The 22,765-nt window shown below is 33.5% G+C and overlaps 7 protein-coding genes across 7 annotated transcripts; 2 read left to right on the forward strand and 5 right to left on the reverse strand.

Annotated features, from left to right (window-relative positions):
* Window positions 1–12: 12 nt before the first annotated feature.
* PPL_05756 (uncharacterized protein) lies at window positions 13–1,777 on the reverse strand (the record flags this gene model as incomplete). Its single annotated transcript, XM_020576629.1, has 2 exons — window positions 13–1,121; window positions 1,201–1,777. 2 exons carry the CDS (start codon window positions 1,775–1,777, stop codon window positions 13–15), a joined length of 1,686 nt encoding a protein of 561 aa, XP_020433878.1.
* Window positions 1,778–2,658: 881 nt separating this feature from the next.
* Window positions 2,659–4,357, reverse strand: PPL_05757 (S10 family peptidase; the record flags this gene model as incomplete). The annotated part of the gene is made up of 3 exons (XM_020576630.1): window positions 2,659–3,734; window positions 3,826–4,112; window positions 4,203–4,357. The coding sequence occupies 3 exons, from the start codon at window positions 4,355–4,357 to the stop codon at window positions 2,659–2,661; spliced, it is 1,518 nt and encodes a 505-aa protein (XP_020433879.1).
* A 458-nt stretch (window positions 4,358–4,815) lies between these two features.
* PPL_05758 (uncharacterized protein) lies at window positions 4,816–9,363 on the reverse strand (the record flags this gene model as incomplete). Its single annotated transcript, XM_020576631.1, has 3 exons — window positions 4,816–7,874; window positions 7,951–9,270; window positions 9,354–9,363. The coding sequence occupies 3 exons, from the start codon at window positions 9,361–9,363 to the stop codon at window positions 4,816–4,818; spliced, it is 4,389 nt and encodes a 1,462-aa protein (XP_020433880.1).
* Window positions 9,364–9,791: 428 nt separating this feature from the next.
* On the forward strand, window positions 9,792–11,651 carry PPL_05759 (uncharacterized protein; the record flags this gene model as incomplete). The annotated part of the gene is made up of 8 exons (XM_020576632.1): window positions 9,792–9,805; window positions 10,361–10,505; window positions 10,545–10,740; window positions 10,951–11,003; window positions 11,063–11,120; window positions 11,189–11,328; window positions 11,400–11,582; window positions 11,637–11,651. The coding sequence occupies 8 exons, from the start codon at window positions 9,792–9,794 to the stop codon at window positions 11,649–11,651; spliced, it is 804 nt and encodes a 267-aa protein (XP_020433881.1).
* Window positions 11,652–12,982: 1,331 nt separating this feature from the next.
* Window positions 12,983–13,939, forward strand: PPL_05760 (uncharacterized protein; the record flags this gene model as incomplete). The annotated part of the gene is made up of 3 exons (XM_020576633.1): window positions 12,983–13,054; window positions 13,136–13,282; window positions 13,358–13,939. 3 exons carry the CDS (start codon window positions 12,983–12,985, stop codon window positions 13,937–13,939), a joined length of 801 nt encoding a protein of 266 aa, XP_020433882.1.
* A 252-nt stretch (window positions 13,940–14,191) lies between these two features.
* ddx17 (putative RNA helicase) lies at window positions 14,192–17,721 on the reverse strand (the record flags this gene model as incomplete). Its single annotated transcript, XM_020576634.1, has 5 exons — window positions 14,192–14,250; window positions 14,311–14,541; window positions 15,461–15,684; window positions 15,760–16,435; window positions 16,503–17,721. The coding sequence occupies 5 exons, from the start codon at window positions 17,719–17,721 to the stop codon at window positions 14,192–14,194; spliced, it is 2,409 nt and encodes an 802-aa protein (XP_020433883.1).
* Window positions 17,722–18,043: 322 nt separating this feature from the next.
* grlR (G-protein-coupled receptor family 3 protein 17) lies at window positions 18,044–22,334 on the reverse strand (the record flags this gene model as incomplete). The annotated part of the gene is made up of 11 exons (XM_020576635.1): window positions 18,044–18,616; window positions 18,690–18,872; window positions 18,953–19,051; window positions 19,336–19,389; window positions 19,458–20,444; window positions 20,526–20,833; window positions 20,903–21,144; window positions 21,204–21,315; window positions 21,438–21,638; window positions 21,751–22,197; window positions 22,262–22,334. The coding sequence occupies 11 exons, from the start codon at window positions 22,332–22,334 to the stop codon at window positions 18,044–18,046; spliced, it is 3,279 nt and encodes a 1,092-aa protein (XP_020433884.1).
* Window positions 22,335–22,765: the final 431 nt, after the last annotated feature.

A 22,765-nucleotide genomic window follows, 5' to 3' on the forward strand; every position in this document is an offset into this window, starting at 1 on the left:
TCAAAATAGGAATTAAACACTTTTGGTTGAAGTTTCATTATCAATTTGAGCACCAGTGCTATGAGCAGCGGTTTGATAACCAGTACTATGAGCAGCTGTTTGGTAATCACCATTGGTTATGGTTTCCTTTGGTTCAGTTTGAACACCAGTGCTATGGGCTGCGGTTTGATAACCAGTACTGTGGCCACATGATTGATAATCACTATTGGTTATGGTTTCCTTTGGCTCAGTTTGGACACCAGTGCTATGGGCTGCTGTTTGATAACCTGTGCTGTGGGCTGCTGTTTGATAACCAGTACTGTGGGCTGCTGTTTGATAACCAGTACTGTGGCCACATGATTGGTAATCACTATTGGGTGTGGTTTCCTTTGGTTCAGTTTGAACACCAGTGCTGTGGGCTGCGGTTTGATAACCTGTACTGTGGCCACATGATTGATAATCACTATTGGTTATGGTTTCCTTTGGTTTAGTTTGAACACCAGTGCTGTGGGCTGCTGTTTGATAACCAGTACTGTGGGCTGCGGTTTGATAACCAGTACTGTGGCCACATGATTGGTAATCACTATTGGGTGTGGTTTCCTTTGGCTCAGTTTGGACACCAGTGCTATGGGCTGCTGTTTGATAACCAGTGCTATGGGCTGCTGTTTGATAACCAGTACTGTGGGCTGCGGTTTGATAACCAGTACTGTGGCCACATGATTGGTAATCACTATTGGGTGTGGTTTCCTTTGGTTTAGTTTGGACACCAGTGCTGTGGGCTGCTGTTTGATAACCAGTACTGTGGCCACATGATTGGTAATCACTATTGGGTGTGGTTTCCTTTGGTTCAGTTTGAACACCAGTGCTGTGGGCTGCTGTTTGATAACCTGTACTGTGGGCTGCTGTTTGATAACCTGTACTATGGGCTGCTGTTTGATAACCAGTACTGTGGCCACATGATTGGTAATCACTATTGGGTGTGGTTTCCTTTGGCTCAGTTTGGACACCAGTGCTGTGGGCTGCTGTTTGATAACCAGTACTGTGGCCACATGATTGATAATCACTATTGGGTGTGGTTTCCTTTGGTTTAGTTTGAACACCAGTGCTGTGGGCTGCTGTTTGATAACCAGTACTATGGGCTGCTGTTTGATAACCTGTACTGTGGCCACATGATTGATAATCACTATTGGGTGAGGTTTCCTTTGGTTTAGTTTGAAACACCAGTGCTGTGGGCTGCTGTTTGATAACCTGTACTATGGGCTGCTGTTTGATAACCAGTACTGTGGCCACATGATTGGTAATCACTATTGGGTGTGGTTTCCTTTGGTTCAGTTTGAACACCAGTGCTGTGGGCTGCTGTTTGATAACCTGTACTATGGGCTGCTGTTTGATAGCCAGTACTGTGGCCACATGATTGGTAATCACTATTGGGTGTGGTTTCCTTTGGTTTAGTTTGAGCACCAGTACTGTGGGCTGCGGTTTGATAACCAGTACTGTGGCCACATGATTGATAATCACTATTGGTTATGGTTTCCTTTGGTTTAGTTTGAACACCAGTGCTATGGGCTGCTGTTTGATAACCAGTACTGTGGGCTGCTGTTTGGTAACCAGTACTATGAGCAGCTGTTTGGTAATCACTATTGGGTGTGGTTTCCTTTGGTTTAGTTTGAGCACCAGTGCTATGAGCAGCGGTTTGATAACCTGTACTGTGAGCAGCGGTTTGATAATCACCACCATCTGTTGTAACTTTTATTTCAGAAGTAGTTGTAGTTTCTATTAACGTATTATCTGTATCCATTGTGATGTATTAAATTATTATTATAATTATATTTGTATGGAATAGAAAGAGGTGTATTTATAGTGATTTTGTAAGGAATAGTTCATATCCTATTGAAGTTCATCACATCCAACCCACATGTAATTATATTACATAATTGTGTAAGTCAGATATTTATTTGTTCTTTGTGATCTATTATATTCCAAGATTTTGTGAAAATAAACGTGTATCAAAATCAAAGCAACATGTTCTTTGATGATACAACACTAGTGTTGCTGCTGGTATGAAAAGGCTCATCAAAAAAAATTTGTTGAATAACTTTTAAAAAGGTGAAAGTTTGCACAATGTGTCCAACCAAAGAAGAAATCCAAATGTTAAAAATCAATTAACCCTATCATTTGGCAAGAGAAACGAAAACTAGAAACATCTATCCTTTACACCAACTTTTCGATTGTTTTGTCACAAAAAAAAAAACAGAGATTTTTTTTTTAGTTGAAAAAAATGTGTGAATTAGCTGATCCCACTTTTAAAAATGGATCATTCACCTTTTGCAAAATCTAAAATCTGGTGTTTGATTGAAAGTTTTTGTGAATCCATGTTTGCAAGACAATTTTTGAAATGAATTTGGAAATTATGTGATCAAAGATTGACATTTAACGAAATCTAGGAAATAGATTTCGTTTGATCATAGAGTAATCCGCTAAATTCGATCCGTTCCAACCCTTTAGTAGAAGACCATCGCTATCGTCTTATTTAAAAAATGATTTAACTTCAATACTTTAAGGCCATTTATGAAAATAAAAGATCAATTAATATTAACGATTACAATGAAGCTCTTTAAATAATTATATTTTTTTATTTATCGTTTTATTTTTTTTTTAAATATACCAAAAAAAGTTTGTTTAATTGGTAAATGGAACATTGTTGACGAATCTTGTGATCATATCGTAAGCTCTCTCTGGTTGATCGTATGGCAAAATATGACCGGCACCTCTAACAACGACTTGAGTTAGACTGAGATATTGACGTACGTAACCGGCGACGTTGACTTGATCAGATGGAATCTTCCAGATGGTACGCTCGGCACCGACGAATGGTGGGATACCCTCCCATGGGATGGTACGCATGAATGTCTCGGTGAGTGATGCTCCAACGATAAAGTCGAATTGACCGTTGTAGAAGAGTACCTTGACGTTCTCAATGATGGTTGGGATCAATGGCTTGATAGACTTTGGAATGTCGGCTTGCAATGCCAAGTAGACGTTGTTGTTGTCTTGGAAGTAGTTGTTACCTACGTGCAACAAGTTTCTGACCATCGATGAGTTTACAAATGCCTCAAAGTTTCCACCGTAGGTTGGCTCAACGGTCTTACGGATGTCGTAGTAGTCTGGCTCACCGGTGATGTTCTGGAAGTAATCGGGTGGACCGTTGATGAGGTCGGTGAACAAATCGTTGGCCTCCATCCATTGCTCCGACAAGATGGCTTGGATGATCTTGTCTTGGTAGATGGACATGGTGTTTTGTTGACCGAGATCGGCAAGACCCATGTAGAATGCCAAGTTGGCGTATTGGGTGACTTGAGTGACTGGATCGCAGAGACCATCTCCGACGGCAATACCTGCCAAGTTGATAAAGTTGCTTGGGTTGAGCTTGTTTTGTTGGATGATGTAGTATCCGAGTGCTGGAACGTATTTACCGGCGTATGATTCACCAGCGACGTAGAAATCGTTGTTGGCATACTGTGGGAAAACACCAAAGAATTGCACCAAAAGACTGTGGAGATTGGCAGCGATTTGATCTTGATTCGAAGAGTAACCGGCCATTGAATTGGTGTAACTGAAACCAGTTCCAACTGGATTATCGACGTAGAGCATCGAGAAGTGTTCATTCCATGTAACATTTCTTGGTACCATAGTCAAGTTCTCGAGAATAGCGTATGGACCATTCTCAACAAACAAACCAAATAATGAAGATCCACCTGATTATTAAATAAAAAAAGAGTAATAAACAAACAATGATGAGTAAGTATAATGATAAAAGTATTATAGATTTCTTAATAAATTAATTACCTGGACCACCTTGAAGCCAAAGAACAACTGGAGCATCTTTGTTACCGTCTTGAGATTCAAAGAACCAGTAGAACAAGTTTTGATCGTAGGTTTCGTTGACTTGGAAGAAACCGGAATAAGTGAATGGAGTAACTTGGGTGAGTGGGTCATTTGGATTGTCCAACATTGAACAATCTCCGAATGGAGTACCATCAACTAATTTATTAATATCTACACATGATTTTCTTCTACCAACCTCTGGATTATCTAAATATTCATTCAAGTATACAGCTTCACCTGCATCTTCCCTATAATTTCAAATATAAATATTAAATGTTATTAATTAGTTTAAGATGTTATTAATTATATTTATTTTTACTTTTGTTTTATTTACTTACATTGTTTCTAAGAAAACACCTTCTGGGATCTTTGCGAAACCATTGTGTTTCTTGAAGAATGGTGAAACTTTCACATCACCATTGCTCGAGGCATTGATTAATGATACAGATACAACCAAAAATACAGATAAAATAAATAAATTGGATCTATACATTTTTATTATATAAAAATAGAAATAGAAAAAGAATACAAACTAAACTGAACTGTTCGACAAAATCATGACACTTAAGAAAAGCATATCTGACTCTTATGATTTTTTTTTTTAAAAATTTTGAAATTTTATTTTTTTTTATTTGATTGTTTGTTTTTTTTTTACCACCCACTTCGCCGATTGATTCTAATTGTAAAACACCACTAAATTCCCTTCCTTTGCCATTATTCTCTTTTGAAAAAACAAAGAACACACTGATATTTCCAATGAAAAATCGGGTTTGTTTAATTTTTGATAGCCCCATTCCATTCCACCAAAATTCTATTTGTTTTTTTTTAATTTAAAAAACATTAATAGAGCACTGATTCAATTTGTTTAAATAATAAATAATTGGAACATTTATATTTTACAATTTATTGATTTAATTTTAATTTTGATTTTTATAATAATTGAACAGTCATTTAACTATTTTTCATAAACTTTAAGTGATGAATTTTACCAGTGTAATCAGAGATGGCGATGGTAATAACATTTTGATGATCGTTGAAAATGAGGATGTTTGAGGTGGAAATCGATGCCAATGGGAAGATGGTAGCGATGTTGCTTGTTTGGAGGTCCCACAACAATGCTTGCTTGTCGAGTGAAGCGGTGAGGAGGTGACTGGCATCGGGTGTGAATGCGAGTGCTCGCACGGCAAATGCATGTCCCTTGAGTACATTGATTTGATAGAATGATCGCTTGACATCAAAAATATAGGTAGATCCATTGTTGGTACCAATCGCCAAAAGATTGCCATTCGATGACCATCCAATTCCGGTGATTGCATCCATTGGCTCGAGGGTGATGTGAGAGTGCATCGAATAGTTGCTGGTGGTTGGCGAGCACTTTAATGCTGTGAATGTACCCTTTCCATCAGAGACAACAACATACTCACCGGTTGGACTGTAACCGATTTGATTCAAAACGAATCCATGACGAGCGCTATACACTTCACTACCGGATTCCAAGTCCATGATTGACACTTGACCTTCCTTTCCATGGAGATAACCTACGTGTTTGAAATTTGGTGATACACTGATCGAGTTGGCTGCCTTTTCGAATCGCTTGATTATCTTTCCATTCAAATCGGCTACAATGATACAACCATTTCCGTTGACACCAATCATGTTCTTTTGGACTGGATCGATAACGAAATCCTTGAGTGACAACTCAATGGTTTTCTCCAATGTTAGAGTGTCGTTTCTAGTGAAATCACTCCATACCTTTACAGTCTTATCGTCGGCAACTGAATAGAGAGTATTGGTTTCAGCAACGTATTGAAGTGCATTCACTGCCTTTCTATGACCTTGATGAATTTGAGCAACGGAATAACCAAGTTTTGGATCCCAGATCTTGATAAACTTGTCGGTGGCACCAGTGACAACTTGACGACGAGCAGAAGATGGATGGAATGCACAGGAAATAATACGACCAGAGTGACCGGTCATCAATGATACTTGTGTCCACTCGGCGGTTTCGTACACTCGGACCGTCTTATCGTCGGAACACGATACTAGATACTTGGAATCCGATGAGAAACGTGCACTGATAACCGCTTCGTTGTGACCCTCGAGCTTGGCAATCTTTGTCCAGTTGGTAGTGCTGTAGACATGAGTGTTGGTGTCAACCGATGAAAGAGAAATCATAGTATCGTCATGAGAGAATTGGATACATAGAATAGTCATATCGGATACCTTGAATCGCTTCAACTCTGCACCGGTATTGGCATCCCAAACAATGAGAACACCTCCCCAACATCCGGTTGCTACCCACTTGTTGTTGTGTGAGTATGCACAGGCCGATAGTTTCTGTGGAGAATGTGCACTCAATGTAAGAGCCGGCTTCTTTGTTGCAACATCCCAGACGATGGCAGTTCCGTCCCAAGATGCAGTTACGAAGCGATTTCCATTGCCGGCAACGTCGACACCCCAAACCGCACCGGAATGACCATTGGCAAACTCAGAGATAACACGACCGTATTCATCCCACATTACAATACGCTTATCACGAGAGACAGTGATGATAGTATTGTTTCTCCAAGCGAGTTGAGTAACCTTGTCAGTGTGAAGCTTTGGGAAGACACGAACCAACTGTCCTGTTTCACCACTCCAAAGACGAATGGAACGATCGTCAGAACACGATGCCAAGAGTGAACCGTCATCCTTGTAGAGAGCTGCACGAACGAAATCTTCGTGTCCAGCAAGAGTTGAAATGACAAAGTCTGAAATCTGCGACTTGTTGACCCAGTTGAGGTGGAGACGTCGCTCGCTGTTGAGTAACTTGGATGCAGCAGCGTGACAAACGGCGTCGTCCGGAAGATTGAGAGCGAGTTGTGCTGCAACAAATGGGAATTTAGTGAGATGGTGAGATTGGTATTGAACGAATGCAAAGAAATCTTCGACAGTGTTTACTGTTGAGAAGTTGTAGCCAGTCCAACGTTCACCTGTTAGTGCTGGTCCACGAACAGAAGATAGCACAGAGAGGAAACGTTCGATCAACTCTCTACCCAACTGTCTCTGGAAGTTTGACTCAATGAAACGAAGATCCTGGAACAATGTTGAAAGTTGATCGAATCTCTTGGCACACATCAAATGATATGGAAGTTCGACGTATGGCTTGGCGACAACACCCGACCAGTTTCTCTTGGCATCGGGATCTGCATGTGCAAGGTAGTAGTCGGCAAGAGTTTGATGTACAGCAATGGCAGATCTCTCAATCGAGAGATAACGACGGATAATAACATTGGCAATCTGACCGTGGAAGAATGTGATATGATTAGTTTGTTGACGTAGCAATGGAGAGAGTGAAGACAAAAGTGGTGCCCATACTACAAATGCCAATGGCTCCACCTTTTGTAGCTTCGAAGAAACAGAGGAAGCAGTTGAAGATGATGTGGAGTTACGAGCGAGGAGATCCAGTAACTCTGTCTCTGTCAAACCATAACGAGATAATGCAATGTAGCACAGTGTCTTTCTGATTAGATCCTTTCCGAAATCGTCTTCCAAACGAGTAATCATTTGGTCGATCAACTGTGGAATTGTCTCTGGTAGCTTGGCGATAAACATTGCAAGACGATCGAATGAACCAAAGATACGTAGCTCCTCACAAACCAACTTGATAAACAACGGTAGCTTGGCTTGTGTTTTCGAAATGAGACGATCGCATTGCTTGGAATCCAAACGCTTTCCAAAGAGATCCAATGTTTTCTCTACGATGAGTTGACGGTCAGACATCTCCAATGGATTCAAATAGAAAGTCTGTGGAATCTTTGATCGGAGATGGAGGTAATCCCAACAAACCTTTCCTTGATCACAACTCAAAAATACAAATACATTATTAGGTAACTCTGAAGACTCTGGTAACCATTCCATTTGATGTGATTGATTTGCTGGATTCAATTCATCCAAATCATCAATCAATATTAAAATCTTTCTACCCTTACACTTTGATAAAATAATTGGGAAATCAATACGTAGTTTCTCTAGATAAATGAAATAGAAATTAGAAATATTAGTATTACAAGCTAAATATGATAACAATTATTGTTAAATACTTACCAAATGATTCAGATAATTCAAATTTTAACTTGAATTGTTGAATTAACTTTGCAGAGAAAGAAGCCAAGATGTTGGTTACATCAGTGGATTCAGATGAACATCCAATGAAGTGATAGAGTACGAGCCATTGAGGATCGGATTCCAGTGACTTTGCAAGGTATGCAAGTGATGAACTTTTACCTGAACCCGGCTCACCATACACCAAACCAATACGATCGATACTGCTGTTGTCGTTGATATGTGCCTTCAATTTCTGTTGGAAAGAAGCACGTCCAAAGTAATGAGCGGATCTAGCTTGCAATGCGTTGGAGTGTGCAATCTTCTCACGCTCCAACTGATCCAACGGTAACACTGGTGTTGGGAATTCCAACTCGATGATCTCCCAGAGCTGTTGGAGAATGAAATCACCGAAAACATCCAAATCCTTCATGATAATATTGCCATACTTGTCGGCGGATGAAGCGCTACCAGTTGCTGGATAGTTGGCGATGGTGGAGCAGTGACTGTGGTTGATTAGAGTTTGTCGGGTGTCGTGGAGTCTGCGCTCGGCATCGGCATCCTCAGCGACAAAGTGTTCGTTTGATTCACGTAGTGCTGCGATGCAGTGCTTCTTTCCGGATGCAGCTGCCTCGAGAGCATAGAGAATCTCAATGGTTGTAATCGAGTGACCGAGTGGCAAAGCAGACAACCACTTGGAAGCATCCGAGTTTGGATCTTCCAACTTGTACTCCGATGGGATCCAACCGACACGCGAACCAACCATTCCAATGGTCACAGGACACTTTTCGATCTGCTTTAAACACAACTCAATCTGTCCCTTGAGTGTAGTTTCCTCCTTGGTCAAACCCCAACGCAAATCCACCGGTACGATTGTGAGATTCTTGGATTTCGCCTTCATATTCAATGCTGGGAAGACTACCTTGATAAGATGGTCACGCTCACCAATCATATCCTTGAAAGTCGACGACAAGAACACATGAAGTGTGTTATTTTCAATCTTGTCTGCCAACCCAATCTTGTTCTTTTGCTTAACATGCAATGTAGCATTCGATGCCTGTGCAGAGGATTGCTTCTTCGAGGAATCTACATCCTTTACAACCTGTCCATTCTTTATAGTAATCTTCTTGAATGGTGAAGCATATGATTTATTTGAAGAGAAAGAAATTGATGACTTTGATGGTGATGATGATGATGATGATGATGATGAGTTGTTATTATTATCCTTTGCTTGTGTTTCAGCTAGTAATTGCTGCTGCTTCTTTAACTTCTCGTCCTTCTTCTTTTCCTTTTCAAGATCAAAAATTAACTTTTTATTCTCATCTATCAAAAATAAAAGATCATCTCTGCTCTGGAATGGTGTGAAGCTGATCTTGTATTGCTTCAACCATTTTTGAATTTCAAACTTTGATGCATTTTCATCTGGAAAAATAACCTTTACCATGTTTGTTATAAAAATGTTGTTGTTTTAATTCTTTTCAATATGAAAAAAAAATGAATTGAAAAGAATTATTTACTATAATATTAACTATAATTACTAAATTTAGTAATTTTTAAACTTTTAAATTAAAAAAAAATGTTTTGATATAAATATGAAGATATATAAATAAAATAATACAATAAGTTAGACCTAACAATGAATGAATAAGTGGTACCAAATATTTATAGAGACCACGAAGTTCTCACCAAAGATTTGCTAAATTTTAAATAAAATTAATTTAAAAAATAAAGATTCCATTTGATTGTGGAAATTTTAAAACTTTTTTAATCAAATCTTTTTACTTTCTAGGTTTATTGTGCAGAAAAATCACAGAATAAAATTAAAATCATATTTGTAAAAAAAAATGATCGATCTTTGGTGTTTAATGATGGTTTTTTTCATATCCATTTTTTTTTTTGGTGTGTTAATAAATCTGATCAGATTTATTTGATAATCATTTTTACAAAAATAATTAATTTCAATCTAATAATAGTAAACAGAAGAGATAAACTCGTCCAAAAAATGTAATTAAACAAAAAAAAAAAAAGATATGATCATCATTTATCATAAACATGAATTGTTTTGAAAGATGATTTGATTTTCGATTATCATCATTGATTGTTGTGATAACAATGATATTTAATGTAATTGAATTTTATTTTTATTTATTTATTTATTTATTTCATATTTTTATTACAAATAATTTTTTTTATCCAATCGCTTTGACTTGGAATTGGTCAACCAACTATCATCAATACCAAAAAAAACATGAAACTATATAACTTGATATCTATACTCTTTTTAATACAATTTTACTTATTATATCTAAATGCTAGCCAATCATTTGATGAAGTGTGAGTATCTTAACCTTTTTTTTTTTTTTGATTGTTTGTTACAGATGTCGCTAACATTTCAATGTATTGATTGGTTTAGTAATAAAAATTCAGATTCACTTGTGTTGAGTGGCGATACAGATTCACTTTCGAGTGTAATTATCGCAGGAACTGATAGTATTCCAGTTGAAATCGATACAGCTTCCAATTATGTTTGTGCTTCTACCAATATAATATTCGAATCTGTTATTTTACATATTAATTAATCTGTTTTTTCACACTAGTTCTTAACAGCTAAAAAGAAATGTGAAGGATGTACTCAATATCCTCCTCATTACAAATCAACACCAACAGCAGAAAACATTATGTGTGACTCACCTTATTGCCACAGCATTGGAAATGTATGTGAGAAACAAAGTAAATTCGATCCAGCTACTTGTTCTTTCGTTTCACAACTTGAAAATGGTGCTTCTATCAGAGGTAAATAAGTGTTACTATAGTACAACAACCTAACCTTTAATATATTAACAACCAATATATCAATCTATTTTTAGCAAATTTAATAAAAGATATAGTATCAATAGATAATTTTAAAAATATACCTATTACAATAACTGCAATCTATAGTAAATATTAATAATATATAATGTAATATATTTTGTGTAATCTAATTTTTTAACAAATTTATAGAACAAACTGATGGACCTACTTTAACAAAAGCAATATTTGGTGTTGGTCCAAATGTAAATATTTATTTATATTAAATAATAATGAGTTAGCTAACTTTTATAATAAAATGTAGTGTCCAAATTGTCCTCCGAGTCCTTTATATTCGATTCTATCTACACTTAAAAAACCTTGTATGTAGATTATTAAAAAGAATAGTATAAAATAATAATTAGCTAATTAACAATTATTATTGTTTTAGATATATTTGGAATATCATTAGATAGAAACTATTTTGGTGGAATTTCTTTAGGTTTAATAGATCCTCTTTTATATACTAAAACAATAAATTATACAAATATGTTAAAGAATGATGGTTTATACGCTATGACACCGATATTGGTAAAACTTTAACTTTTGCACCTTGAAAACAAAAATATTAACTAACTATTACTTTAATGTTGTATCTATAGAAATCAGTATGGAATAATGCGACTTGGAACTCTGATAGGATTCAAGTTCCTAAAGTAGTTCTTAAATCAACATCTACTCTATCGTACTTACCAACCGATGCCTTTCAGTCATTCAAAACATTTCTTAAATTAAATTGTGGTGCTAAAGAGATGTGTGCGAAAATGGAAAATCTATTCACATCTGTAAGTAGTTGTATTATTGGTTAAAACAAAACAAAACATTTTTTTTTAATCTAGATCGATTGTTTTTAATATTGGACCTTTTTCCTCCCTCCGATAAACAGTGTATTCCAGCAACAAGCACAGAAATCGAAAAGTTTCCCAATTTTCAGATGGAATTTGAAGAGGGATTTACACTTCAAATAAAACCATCCAACTACTTTTACTCTTTATCCAGAGACGGACATATCTATCAATGCATAGGAATTCAAGAAACTAAGCGAACCTATGCTGTTTTTGGATTGAATTTAATGCGAGGTAAGTAAAAAAAAACAAACTAAAAAACAATGGTGATGTTTAGTTTACCACTATTCTGCTGCTGTTGTTGTTGTTGTTTTAAAAATTGGTGATACTATAACCACAAGATCATTATCATTAAAACAACAACAGCAACAACAACAAAAACAAAGTTTAACTAAATCCACTTATGATAACTAACTGACTAATCAATTATTTCTAAATTCTACCATTTCCCCATTTTTCGGAACATTATTATTTATTAAATTTGCAACACACACACTCCCACTTAACTTCTATTTGATAGAACTCTATATTGTGTTTGACAATGAAAACAACAAGCTTGGTTTTGGCTCAAAATAAATCGGAATAGCTTCATGTATTACAGTTTTAAAATAAAAATAGAAAATTTGGAATTTTTTTTTTTTTACAATCACAAAAAAATTTGGACCACTAAATTGGTGGGTTGACAACAATGAATAGGTCCGATGATAGTTCAAAGTCATTTTTGGCCCACCCCAATATTTAACAAAAACAAAAATAATAACAATAAAAATCTACCATCCAAAAACTGTTCTTCTACCCTTTTTTTTTTTATCAATTCCTTCATAAGTTTTTTATTTATTAGAATGTCAAACAAATAATTCAACTTGTAACTGCTTCTTTTATAATTATTTTATTACCTTTTCTTTTCTTGAATTTTTTAATTAATTATTTATTATTTTCATTACAGAAAAGTATATTTAAAAACAAACAAAACCTTATTTATTTATATATATATATATATTTTTATTTATTAAAACAACACGTTGTTACTAATAATAGTGTTCATTGACATCAAGGCAAAATTTTGCTTTTTATTTATTGAAAATAAGATTTTGAAAGATATCAAAAAGTATCTTTAATCTTAAGAACAAAAAACAAAAACATTCAAATTTTATTTATTTATTTTGTAAATTACATCATCAAACCTTCAATCACCACCGAAACCATCTCAAAGCTCTGGTTTTTTTTTAATTTTTTGTTTTTATTTAAAATCATCGTGTAAAAATTTAATATAAAGATCTTATATATATCTTAAAATTGTACAATTGAAAAAAGCAACAGAAGAATCAAAAAAAAAAACAATGAAGAATGAAACAAATATAGTATCGAGTAATACTAGCAATGGTGCTAGTACTCTTCCAAACATTCCAATGGTAAATAAATAAATAGTATATAAATATTTCAAAGTAATTAACAATCATTTGGCATAAATATATATTTATTATTTTCTTTAGAATATTACAGTAAACGAACTCTTTTGTGTAGATAAAAGAAATGGATACCTTAAAAAGTTAGGAGGAAAAGGTATATCAAAGAATTGGAGAAGAAGATTTTTCGTTTTAACAAACACTGGAATATTATATTATTTTAAACAAAGAACAGTAAGATTTCAAAAATAACAAAATGAGAATGAATTAAACAATGATATATTAATGAATGGTCCTTAATGTTTATAGAGTACAGAGGCAGTTGGAGCAGTAGATTTATCACAATACACAAAATGCTATAAAGATAAAACCAAAAAGAATTATTTTTTTATCACCAATGAAAACGATCCTTCACAGCGTGTCTTTCATTTGATAGCTGACTCTGCACAGGAGATGGAGGAGTGGATCACAGAGATAACATCGTTTTTCGAAGGTGATGTCTCTGATCTCAAGCAACATTTGATGGGTGTCAAACAACAGAAATCCGATTCCAAACTGAATGTAGCACAATCGTCGAATCGTGATGACGATCTAGACAAGTTCCAATTGGTTTTCAAAGGTGAGCGTGTATCTCTACTTTTAAGTGATCAGAATAGCGGTAACAATAACAACAACAGTAGCAGCAGTGGCAGTGGTAGTGCAGCATCAACATCATCGTCACCAATCGAACAATCACCCAAAGTAACCAAAAACCCACCACCCATTCCCGTTAGACGTCCCACCTTTCCAGAGATTCAAAACAATCAGTTTCTAGAAGAATTGAGAAACAGTAGCAAAGACGATGACGATGATGACGAAGATGACAACAACAACACAGAACCAAATCAATAAGCAATTCAAAGATGGTATTTGCTTTTAATTACCAACCAAATTCTATTTATTTAATTTCACTTCATCTGTCTTTCAGGCAAAGATAGAGAAGATAATCTAATTTTTTTTTAATAAAAATAATAAAACCATTGTAAATTCATTCAACATGTTGATTCAGAGCAGATAAATAATTTATTGAAATGTTTTAGTTAATGTAAAGTTTTTAAAAAAATAACTACATCACCATTATCAAGAAATTAAAGTTTGTGTTATTTATCTTTTTCCATATGGATTGAATCTGTTATTACTTCTACCATATTGTTCAGTGATACCTAAATAATTAACAATTTTGATTAGTTGGATATTTAATTAAAATAACAAATAAAACTTACTCTTAAATCCTCCACGATTTGGTGCCATTTGTTCTAATGAAGGTGGTACATATTGATTTGCTTCAATGAGAACAGTGATCAATTCACCTGCCAAACGCATATCGTTGGTTGTGAATAGAGTGAAGGCAGTACCTGTAGCACCGGCTCTTCCAGTACGACCAATACGATGAATGTATGATTCAATGGTGTTGGGGAAGTCATAGTTGATAACATATTTAATATCCTTAACATCTGTGTTTATGTGTTGATTGGTTTATGAAGAGAGATAGAGAAAAAAAAAGTAAATATAATTATCCTTACCAAAATATATTTTTGATGTTATAATATAGTAGTTGTAAATAATCTAAAGGTCATCAATTATCCACCCTCTCTGATCCTATTCAAGTTCTTTTTTTTGTTTATCTGCTGTTAATATATTTCTTTTTTTTTTTTTGTTTTTTTGTTATAATTTAAATTCCTATTCAATGTTTGTTAATAATGTTAAGATTTAGGAATTGAAATACACGGCCAAAACAAACAAAATCTGTTCAGTTTTAAAAGGTAACTTGAATCTCTGCAACATCAAAATATTTTTCTCTAAAATCATTAATTGGAGCTGAAAATAAAAAAAAAAGAAGAGTAGTCTGTATATTCTAACAACAATAATATCTTGCTTACCTACACAACCTTCTATATGTAGTAATAAGTTCATGTTGTTCAATTTTTGTTTTTTTTTGATCAAATATATAATTAATAATAATAATAATATATCTCTACTTTTTTTTTGATTCCTTGCAACTACTGAATGACATGTTGTTCAAAATATTTCAAATTTAAAAAGATCTTTTGTAATTCCTTTTCAACGAATGATCAAAAACAATAAAAACAATGTTGCTGTGTGCTTTCAACCTAAAAATAACAAATATTAATAAGAGTATAATTAAATCGCCAAATTTGTTTCGTTTTCGATTCGATGTTGATGTGTTGATATTTTTAAAAAAAAAAAAGAGAGAGATGATAACTGAAAACCTAAAAAAAGAAGAAAAAGAAAAAAATTGTTGTTTAAAATATTATAGAATAATATCAAATTAATAATATTTGATAAATATTAACCTATAATAATATAAAAGATGGTAGTTGTATAATCATAAATAAAATAAAGCATAAATACCTAGACCACGAGAAGCTACATCTGTAGCAATCAACATTTGTATTCCACTCTTTTTGAATTGTTGCAATGAATAGTCTCTCTCTCCTTGTGTTTTATCACCATGAATACCAGCGCATTTGAATCCAGCAACTTGCATGTTTCTCTGTAAAAGATTGACACCATTCTTTGTCTCCATAAATATAATACATTTTTCATCTCCAACTTTTTCTAAAAATGAGAACAGTCTAAATTAAGTTTTAATAATAAAATATTAGTTTGATTAATTTGAATGAATGAATGATTGTTAAAATTTTACATACCTCTGTTGTTTATCATTCTTTTCACAGATTTCAATGATTTGCTTAACATTATGGTTAGCAGACAATTCAGCACTACCAATCTTGATTTGGATTGGATCTTTGAGGAAGTCGTTGGCAAGCGATTGCACAACTTTTGGCCAGGTAGCAGAAAACATTAGAGTTTGACGATCCGGACGGATCTGACTGAGAATCTTTCTGATTTGATCTTCGAAACCCATGTCCAACATACGATCTGCTTCGTCCAAAACGAGATAGGTAACTCTCTTTAGGTTGGTTTTACGTGTCTCCAAGAGATCGATAAGACGACCCGGTGTGGCAATGACAATCTCGACACCGCTACGCAGCTGTGATGTCTGTTGGAATTTAGGTACACCACCATAGACTGCACAATTCTTGATCTTCGAACTCGAACCAAACTTGTCGCACTCGGCTTGAATCTGCATTGCCAACTCACGTGTTGGTGCAAGAACTAGCATGATTGGACCATCATTTGGTTCCAAGAATGGCTGTGCATTGATGTGAACGACACCTGGCAACAAGAATGCCAATGTCTTACCGGAACCAGTCTCTGCTAAGCCGATCATATCTCTTCCTTTCAAAGCAACTGGCCATGATTGTGCTTGGATAGCAGTTGGTGCAGCAAAACCTGCTGCTACAATTTCTTTCATAATATATGCTAAAGAAAATAGATAAAAGTAATTAGTAAATCGTTATGCTATAATAATTCATTTATAACAACTTACGAGGGAAATGGGATTGAGAAAAAGTAAGAATTGGTTTTGGTATGTTTGTACCAAAAACAGTCATATCGGCAGAGGTTCTGTATTGTTCAACCTCTTGGTCAGTCATTGAGGCTAGTTCTTCGTCTTCTTTGTAAAAGTTCTTTTCAAATTTAGAAAGTTGGGTCGTCTCCCAATTGATTTTGTCGAGATTGGCACCGAGTGCTCCAGAGTTGAATCCACCAGAGGTTCCTGAGGACGATGAGTATGGAGTGGACGACGAATAGGTTGAGCTTGAACCCGATGAGTAGCTCGAGCCCGATGAGTAGCTCGGTCCCGACGACGAATATGGTGTTGAGTTTGCGCTCGATGAGAAAGGAGCCGATGAATAGGGAGCCGATGTGCTGGCACCCGATGAATATCCATTGCTAGAGTTACCGCCACGATACGATGACGACGATGCAGAGTTACCATAGGATGTGCTTGTACTTGCTTGATAGGTTGATGATGGTGGAGGTGGTGCATACGATGACGATGATGAATTATAGCTTGGATTTGATGCAGACGATGATGAATAAGAGCTTGGTCTGTATCCACCGCCACTTCCGTTGGAACTACCATAAGATGAACCTCCACCACTGTTGTAGGATGATGAAGACGACGAAGAAGTTGGTGGTGGTGGTGGTGGTGCGAATGAGCTAAAGTAGGGAGCTGGTGGTGCACTTGTAATATTGTACTGTGGTTGTGGAGCGTTGTTGTAACGATCGCCACCACCGGCACCTCCTCTGGGATAGTCGTTTCTAGTGTCACGTGAATCATATCGACTACTGTTTCCACTGGTGCTGCTACCGTTGCGATAGTCGTTTCTAGTGTCACGAGAATCATATCGACTGCTGCTGTTACCACCTCCAGTGTAATAGGATGAAGATGATGAAGATGGATAGGAAGACGATGATCTGCTATCTCTGTAGTCTCTGCCATCACCACCACCGCCACCACCAGATCTATAGCTATCAGTTCGACCACCATCTCTGTAGTCTCTGCTATTGTTGTTACTGCTTCCATAGTCTCTGTCTCTATCTCTATCACCGCCGTAGCTACCACCACCAGATCTATAGCTATCAGTTCTACCACTATCTCTGTTGTAGTAATCTCTACCACCACCACCACCACTACCATAATCTCTATCTCTGTCTCTATCTCTATCACGAGACGAATAGTCACCCATTGACGAATTATTCATTTCTTTATTTTATTGTTTTGTAATGTTATATTTTTATATTTGTTTATAAATAAATAATTAAATAAAAAAAACAATTTGTAGATGTAATAATTGTTCAACAAAAATAGTATATTTAAATGAACGAAAAAATAAAAATAAAAATAATAAATAAAAATAAAAAAATAGTGAAAAATTTAATTGCAAAAAAAAACAAAATAAAAATCAATTTATTTATTTCTTTTTTTTAGATGTCATGTTGTTTCCACCACTTTTCTTGATTGTCCTCTGATTACTACTACTACCAATATTGTTATTATTGTTATTGTTATTATCACTATTATTATTAAGATCCATTAGAAGTATATAATGGAGATGTTGGTTCTGATTTGTATTTCCTTCTTAGAAATTCCATTTTGGGTGAATCCATTTTGTTGGCATCGTTAAAGAATGATGTAGCTACAGTTGCATCAACATCTTTTCTTGGTCTATTTGTTGTGTTGCTCTGTTTGTTTATCGATATACTATTGTTTCTACTTCTAGATTTTGTTGGTTGTTCATTATTTCCATTCGGTATACTATTTCTATTATTATTATTATTATTATTATTATTATTATTATTATTATTATTATTATTATTATTATTATTATTATTATCTGATGGATCAGGTAAATTAAAAGAAATATTTTGATTATATATTGTTGTTTTTTCAGAGTTGTTGGGTGGATTGTTATCTGTGTTGTTAGCGTCAACAGGTGAAATCGTTGGAGTTGAACTTGGTGTTATCGATTCTGGTGTAAATATATCGTGAATTGCAAAGTTTAATTTACCATTCTCATCACCATACATTTCGTAGAATCTTAGGATATCTCTATTTCTATCCAATTGTTTTTCTTGCTCTTCAATAAACTTTCTTAACTAAATTACAAATTGTTTAGTTTATGTTGTACAATAAAGTATTTACAAATGAATAATCAAAGTTACTACTTACTGATAAAACTACTCTATCTTTTCTAAATATTAGAATCAGTTTAGGAATAAAAAGTAAACCGATTGTACTTAGTGCAAATATAATAACAGAGGCACAGATCACTATGAATTGAGCATTTGCATTATTGGTAAAAGAGAATCTTAATGGGATTAAAATCACAAGAATAATAATATAATTGTAAATCTATAGAAAGAAATTAAAAATAATTAATAATTGACTAAATTAAATTGATTGATTGATTGATTAATTGATTAATTGCATACCAAAACACCAATATATGTTGGTTCATTAAATGTACCTGGGGAAGTTCTATAATGTTTACTTCTATATACAAGTACACACGAATATAGTAATAATATAATCTTAAAGAAAAAAAAATAATTAATTAAAACATAAATAAATTATTTTTAAAATACAATAATAAATTATTAAACTATACTTACTATATAAACAAGATTACAAACAATATATACCCAACTTTTTGAAGCTTTACAATTATAGACAACTTTTAATTCATTGACATTATAAATATAAGTTGGTTTTATATCTTCTAGGATACAATTTAATGCTATTATGATTCTTTTTTTTTTTTTAAGATTTTAATAAATAAATGAAAATTAATATTAAATAAATATATTATACTTACAATAGTTGGAATTGATAAAATAGCAAAATATTTTAAAAAATATTTTGTATCCATCTATAACATTCATATAAAAACAATTAATAAATTTATAATTTACTATATCTCTCTTTTGTTTGACTTACAATTTGTTTCTTTTGAAATTTCAATTGTTTTCTTGATGACCAAATCTTCCATTCCTTTACTATGATTGATAATGCACATATGAAAAGACCGGCTGGTAATAAGATTACACGCAGAATACACTGAAAATCACCAATGAGATAAAGGAATATGATTGATAGGAGTATGACGAATATTCCAACTATCATTGTCCAAAGAAACACCATATTGGTATACCTGATAATTCGATTGTTTCTGTAGATGATTGCGATCACTGCCATTCCAAAATCGGCAATCATCAGAACGACGGCAAGAACGGTGAATAATATCTTTACCCAATCGGAAACTTTCGATTCTTTCAGACAGTAGTAGGTGTCAACCACCAAGTAAGGACCGTAGCCTTTGATACATTTTTCAATCGAGATATTCCTGTAGATATATCCGTTGGCGGCGGGTGGATTCGATTGGAACCTGAGATTACAAGAGGTACCTGGTATACCACTGATTCCCAGGTTATAAAGAATCGGTCTGCCACCGACATCTAGCTGTGCCGTTCTAATTCCAGTCAGGTTAACATTCGGGCAAAGTTGGTTGTCCACTGTAAACTCGACGCCTGTCGAACCACGATAGACATTTCCAAACGCATCGAGTGCTGTAATTAGCACTTGAACATTTTCCGGTGTATAAATCGATGATACAATATTCACTGTGAATGTGTAGTATGCACTGTTTAGTATTTCTCCATATTGGGCAGTGGAGTTCAGCGCATAACAATTCTCACAAGTAAATGGACAGACCAATTCTTGAGAATCGTAGAAAATCAGAGCACCCGTTCGATAGGCGTAGTTATCAAAGAATATATCGTTTTCAAATCTTGAAAAGCATTGGATATCAAAAGTACTGTTTTTAACATAATAAATAAATGGACCGTTGGGTGATTGATTTGCAATCACTTGTGAATCAATGACAGTAATATTACCAGTTTGATCTAATTCTAAAACTGATCCTCTCTATAATATAATATTTATATTCATTGGGAAAATATTAATTATTAAAATCAATTGATTGATTAATATTATATATTAACTTACAAAGGTACCAGTTGTTTTTAAAAATTCTGTTTTCTCTATATAAATACCGTATTTGTTGTAACCACCAATCAATGAAATATATGCATTGTTATCGAGGAAGTGAGATGAACCCATTGCCAAAAAGGTGTTATACTCCATAAAAAGAAAACTTGAAAAGTTATTTTGCTCTACAATTGCGTCGAAAATAAATATTTGTACATTATTTGCGAATAAAAACATCTCATCGATTGTACTACAATTATGAACTGTAATTGCTGATAGAATCGCTGAACCTTTTCCATAAGATTCCAACACTCTACCTTGAATATCTAATATTAGAAAAAAAAAACAAATTAATAAACATTTAATTTATATTATTAATAAAATATAAATCTTACTTAAAAAACGAGTATCAATTAATGCAATGAATGAAGTAGAGTCTGATGATATTATTGTTCCACTCATATTGGTAAATACTACATCGTAGACTATGATTTGACCGTTGGCATAAATTGAAATTGAAATTGATGGATTTACTGTGTTTTGAAAAATAGTTCCTTCGATAACCAATGAATCACTGGATGATCCGATATCTGAACTACCTGGTGCATAATTTCCATTAAAAATACATGTTGTAAAACTATTTTAAAAAAATAAATTAATAACTAATAAAACTTTGAACAAAACAATGATAATTACTTTGATATTGAATCATCTGATAAATAGGCAACACCGGAAGCACCAGTTGCTATATTCAAATTGAAAAAAGTATTATCCACTACTAAAGATGTTTGAATTGATATTAATTGACCTAAATTAGATCTATTCCTATCAAATCTACACGATTTCATATCAAATATACATGTCACTGAAAATGATATACTGACAATTAATAATCTATAATTAAATATTTGATGATTTTTTTAAACTTACTTGTAACCATTCCATAGGTTGATCTATTATACATAAAAAGAGTCTTTTCCATTAGGAATTGAGTGAAATTGGAAGCAATCATTGAATTCCATCGATTACTAATGACTTTTGAATGTTGAAATTCAAAATAAGTAAATTCACTTGTAAGAAAAATATTATATCTATTTAATTGAAATGTACAATTGTGTACATATATTTTGGCTATTTAAAAAAGAATATATATTAATTTCAATTTTAATTTGTTAACAAATTTTTAATTACTTACAATATTGTGATAAAAATAATATGGAATTTGAATTATTAAAGAATATACAATGATTCAGTGTTAATGATGAATTAAATAGTCTAAAATCGGTAAAGTTTCCAAACGACATTTTGTTGAGTTCATCGAGGTAGTTGCTGGCGTATGGTGACATTTCTTTGAAAAAAACTGTTTCATTGTTACGATGATCTGTAAATGTAATGTTATGGATGGTGATATTGGAGAAGACTGAAAGGAAGAAATCACCATTGTTCGGTATAACTATTTGTGTTTGATCTGAATGGTTACCTAGTCCGATCAACTCTATCGCTACATCACTAACAATGGTTGATGGTGCGGCACTATAATCATATCGTCCAGGTTGCATATTAATTTGAACGGCTGGTTCATGATCCAACCAAATCATTGCATAATAAGTTGAAAAACAAGGTCTATCTATAGTTCCACAATATTTTGTATCGTTTCCATTCGTCGATAAATATATAATTGATTTTGATTCTAAAAACAAGTAATAATAATAATAGAATTATTAGAAATGTTAACATAATAATAATTGTTTTACTTTTTATAGTCTTACCAACAAAAGATAAATAATATAATAAAATAAATAAATATAAAATATTACAAAGTTTCATTATATAAAAAATATATAAAGAGATTATTTATATTTCATTGAAGTCCAATTTAAATAAAAGAACATCATCTGATAATTTAATTAATTAATATTATTATTCAAACAAACAAAAAGACAAACTAGAATAATCTAAAAACAAACAAGTGAGATATAATAAATCTATCAAAAAGACAATCAATTAATTTACATGATTATTATCAATTGTTTATAATACATTATTAGAGTGAGAAAATAATGAATTTTTGTAGAGCAATATCAAAAAGTGACAGGAAAGATATACCTTATATATATTACATATATGTACCTATTTATTATTATTATTATTATTTCGATTGTTATTGTTATCACCCGTATTGTACAAAAGGAAAAAAAAAACAAAGAAAAAAACAGAAATATATATATTTAGTGGTGTTAATGATCATCATGATTAAT

Source organism: Heterostelium album, assembly GCF_000004825.1.
Source record: "Heterostelium album PN500 unplaced genomic scaffold PPL_contig12, whole genome shotgun sequence".
In the NCBI taxonomy this organism is placed as follows: Eukaryota; Evosea; class Eumycetozoa; order Acytosteliales; family Acytosteliaceae; genus Heterostelium; species Heterostelium album.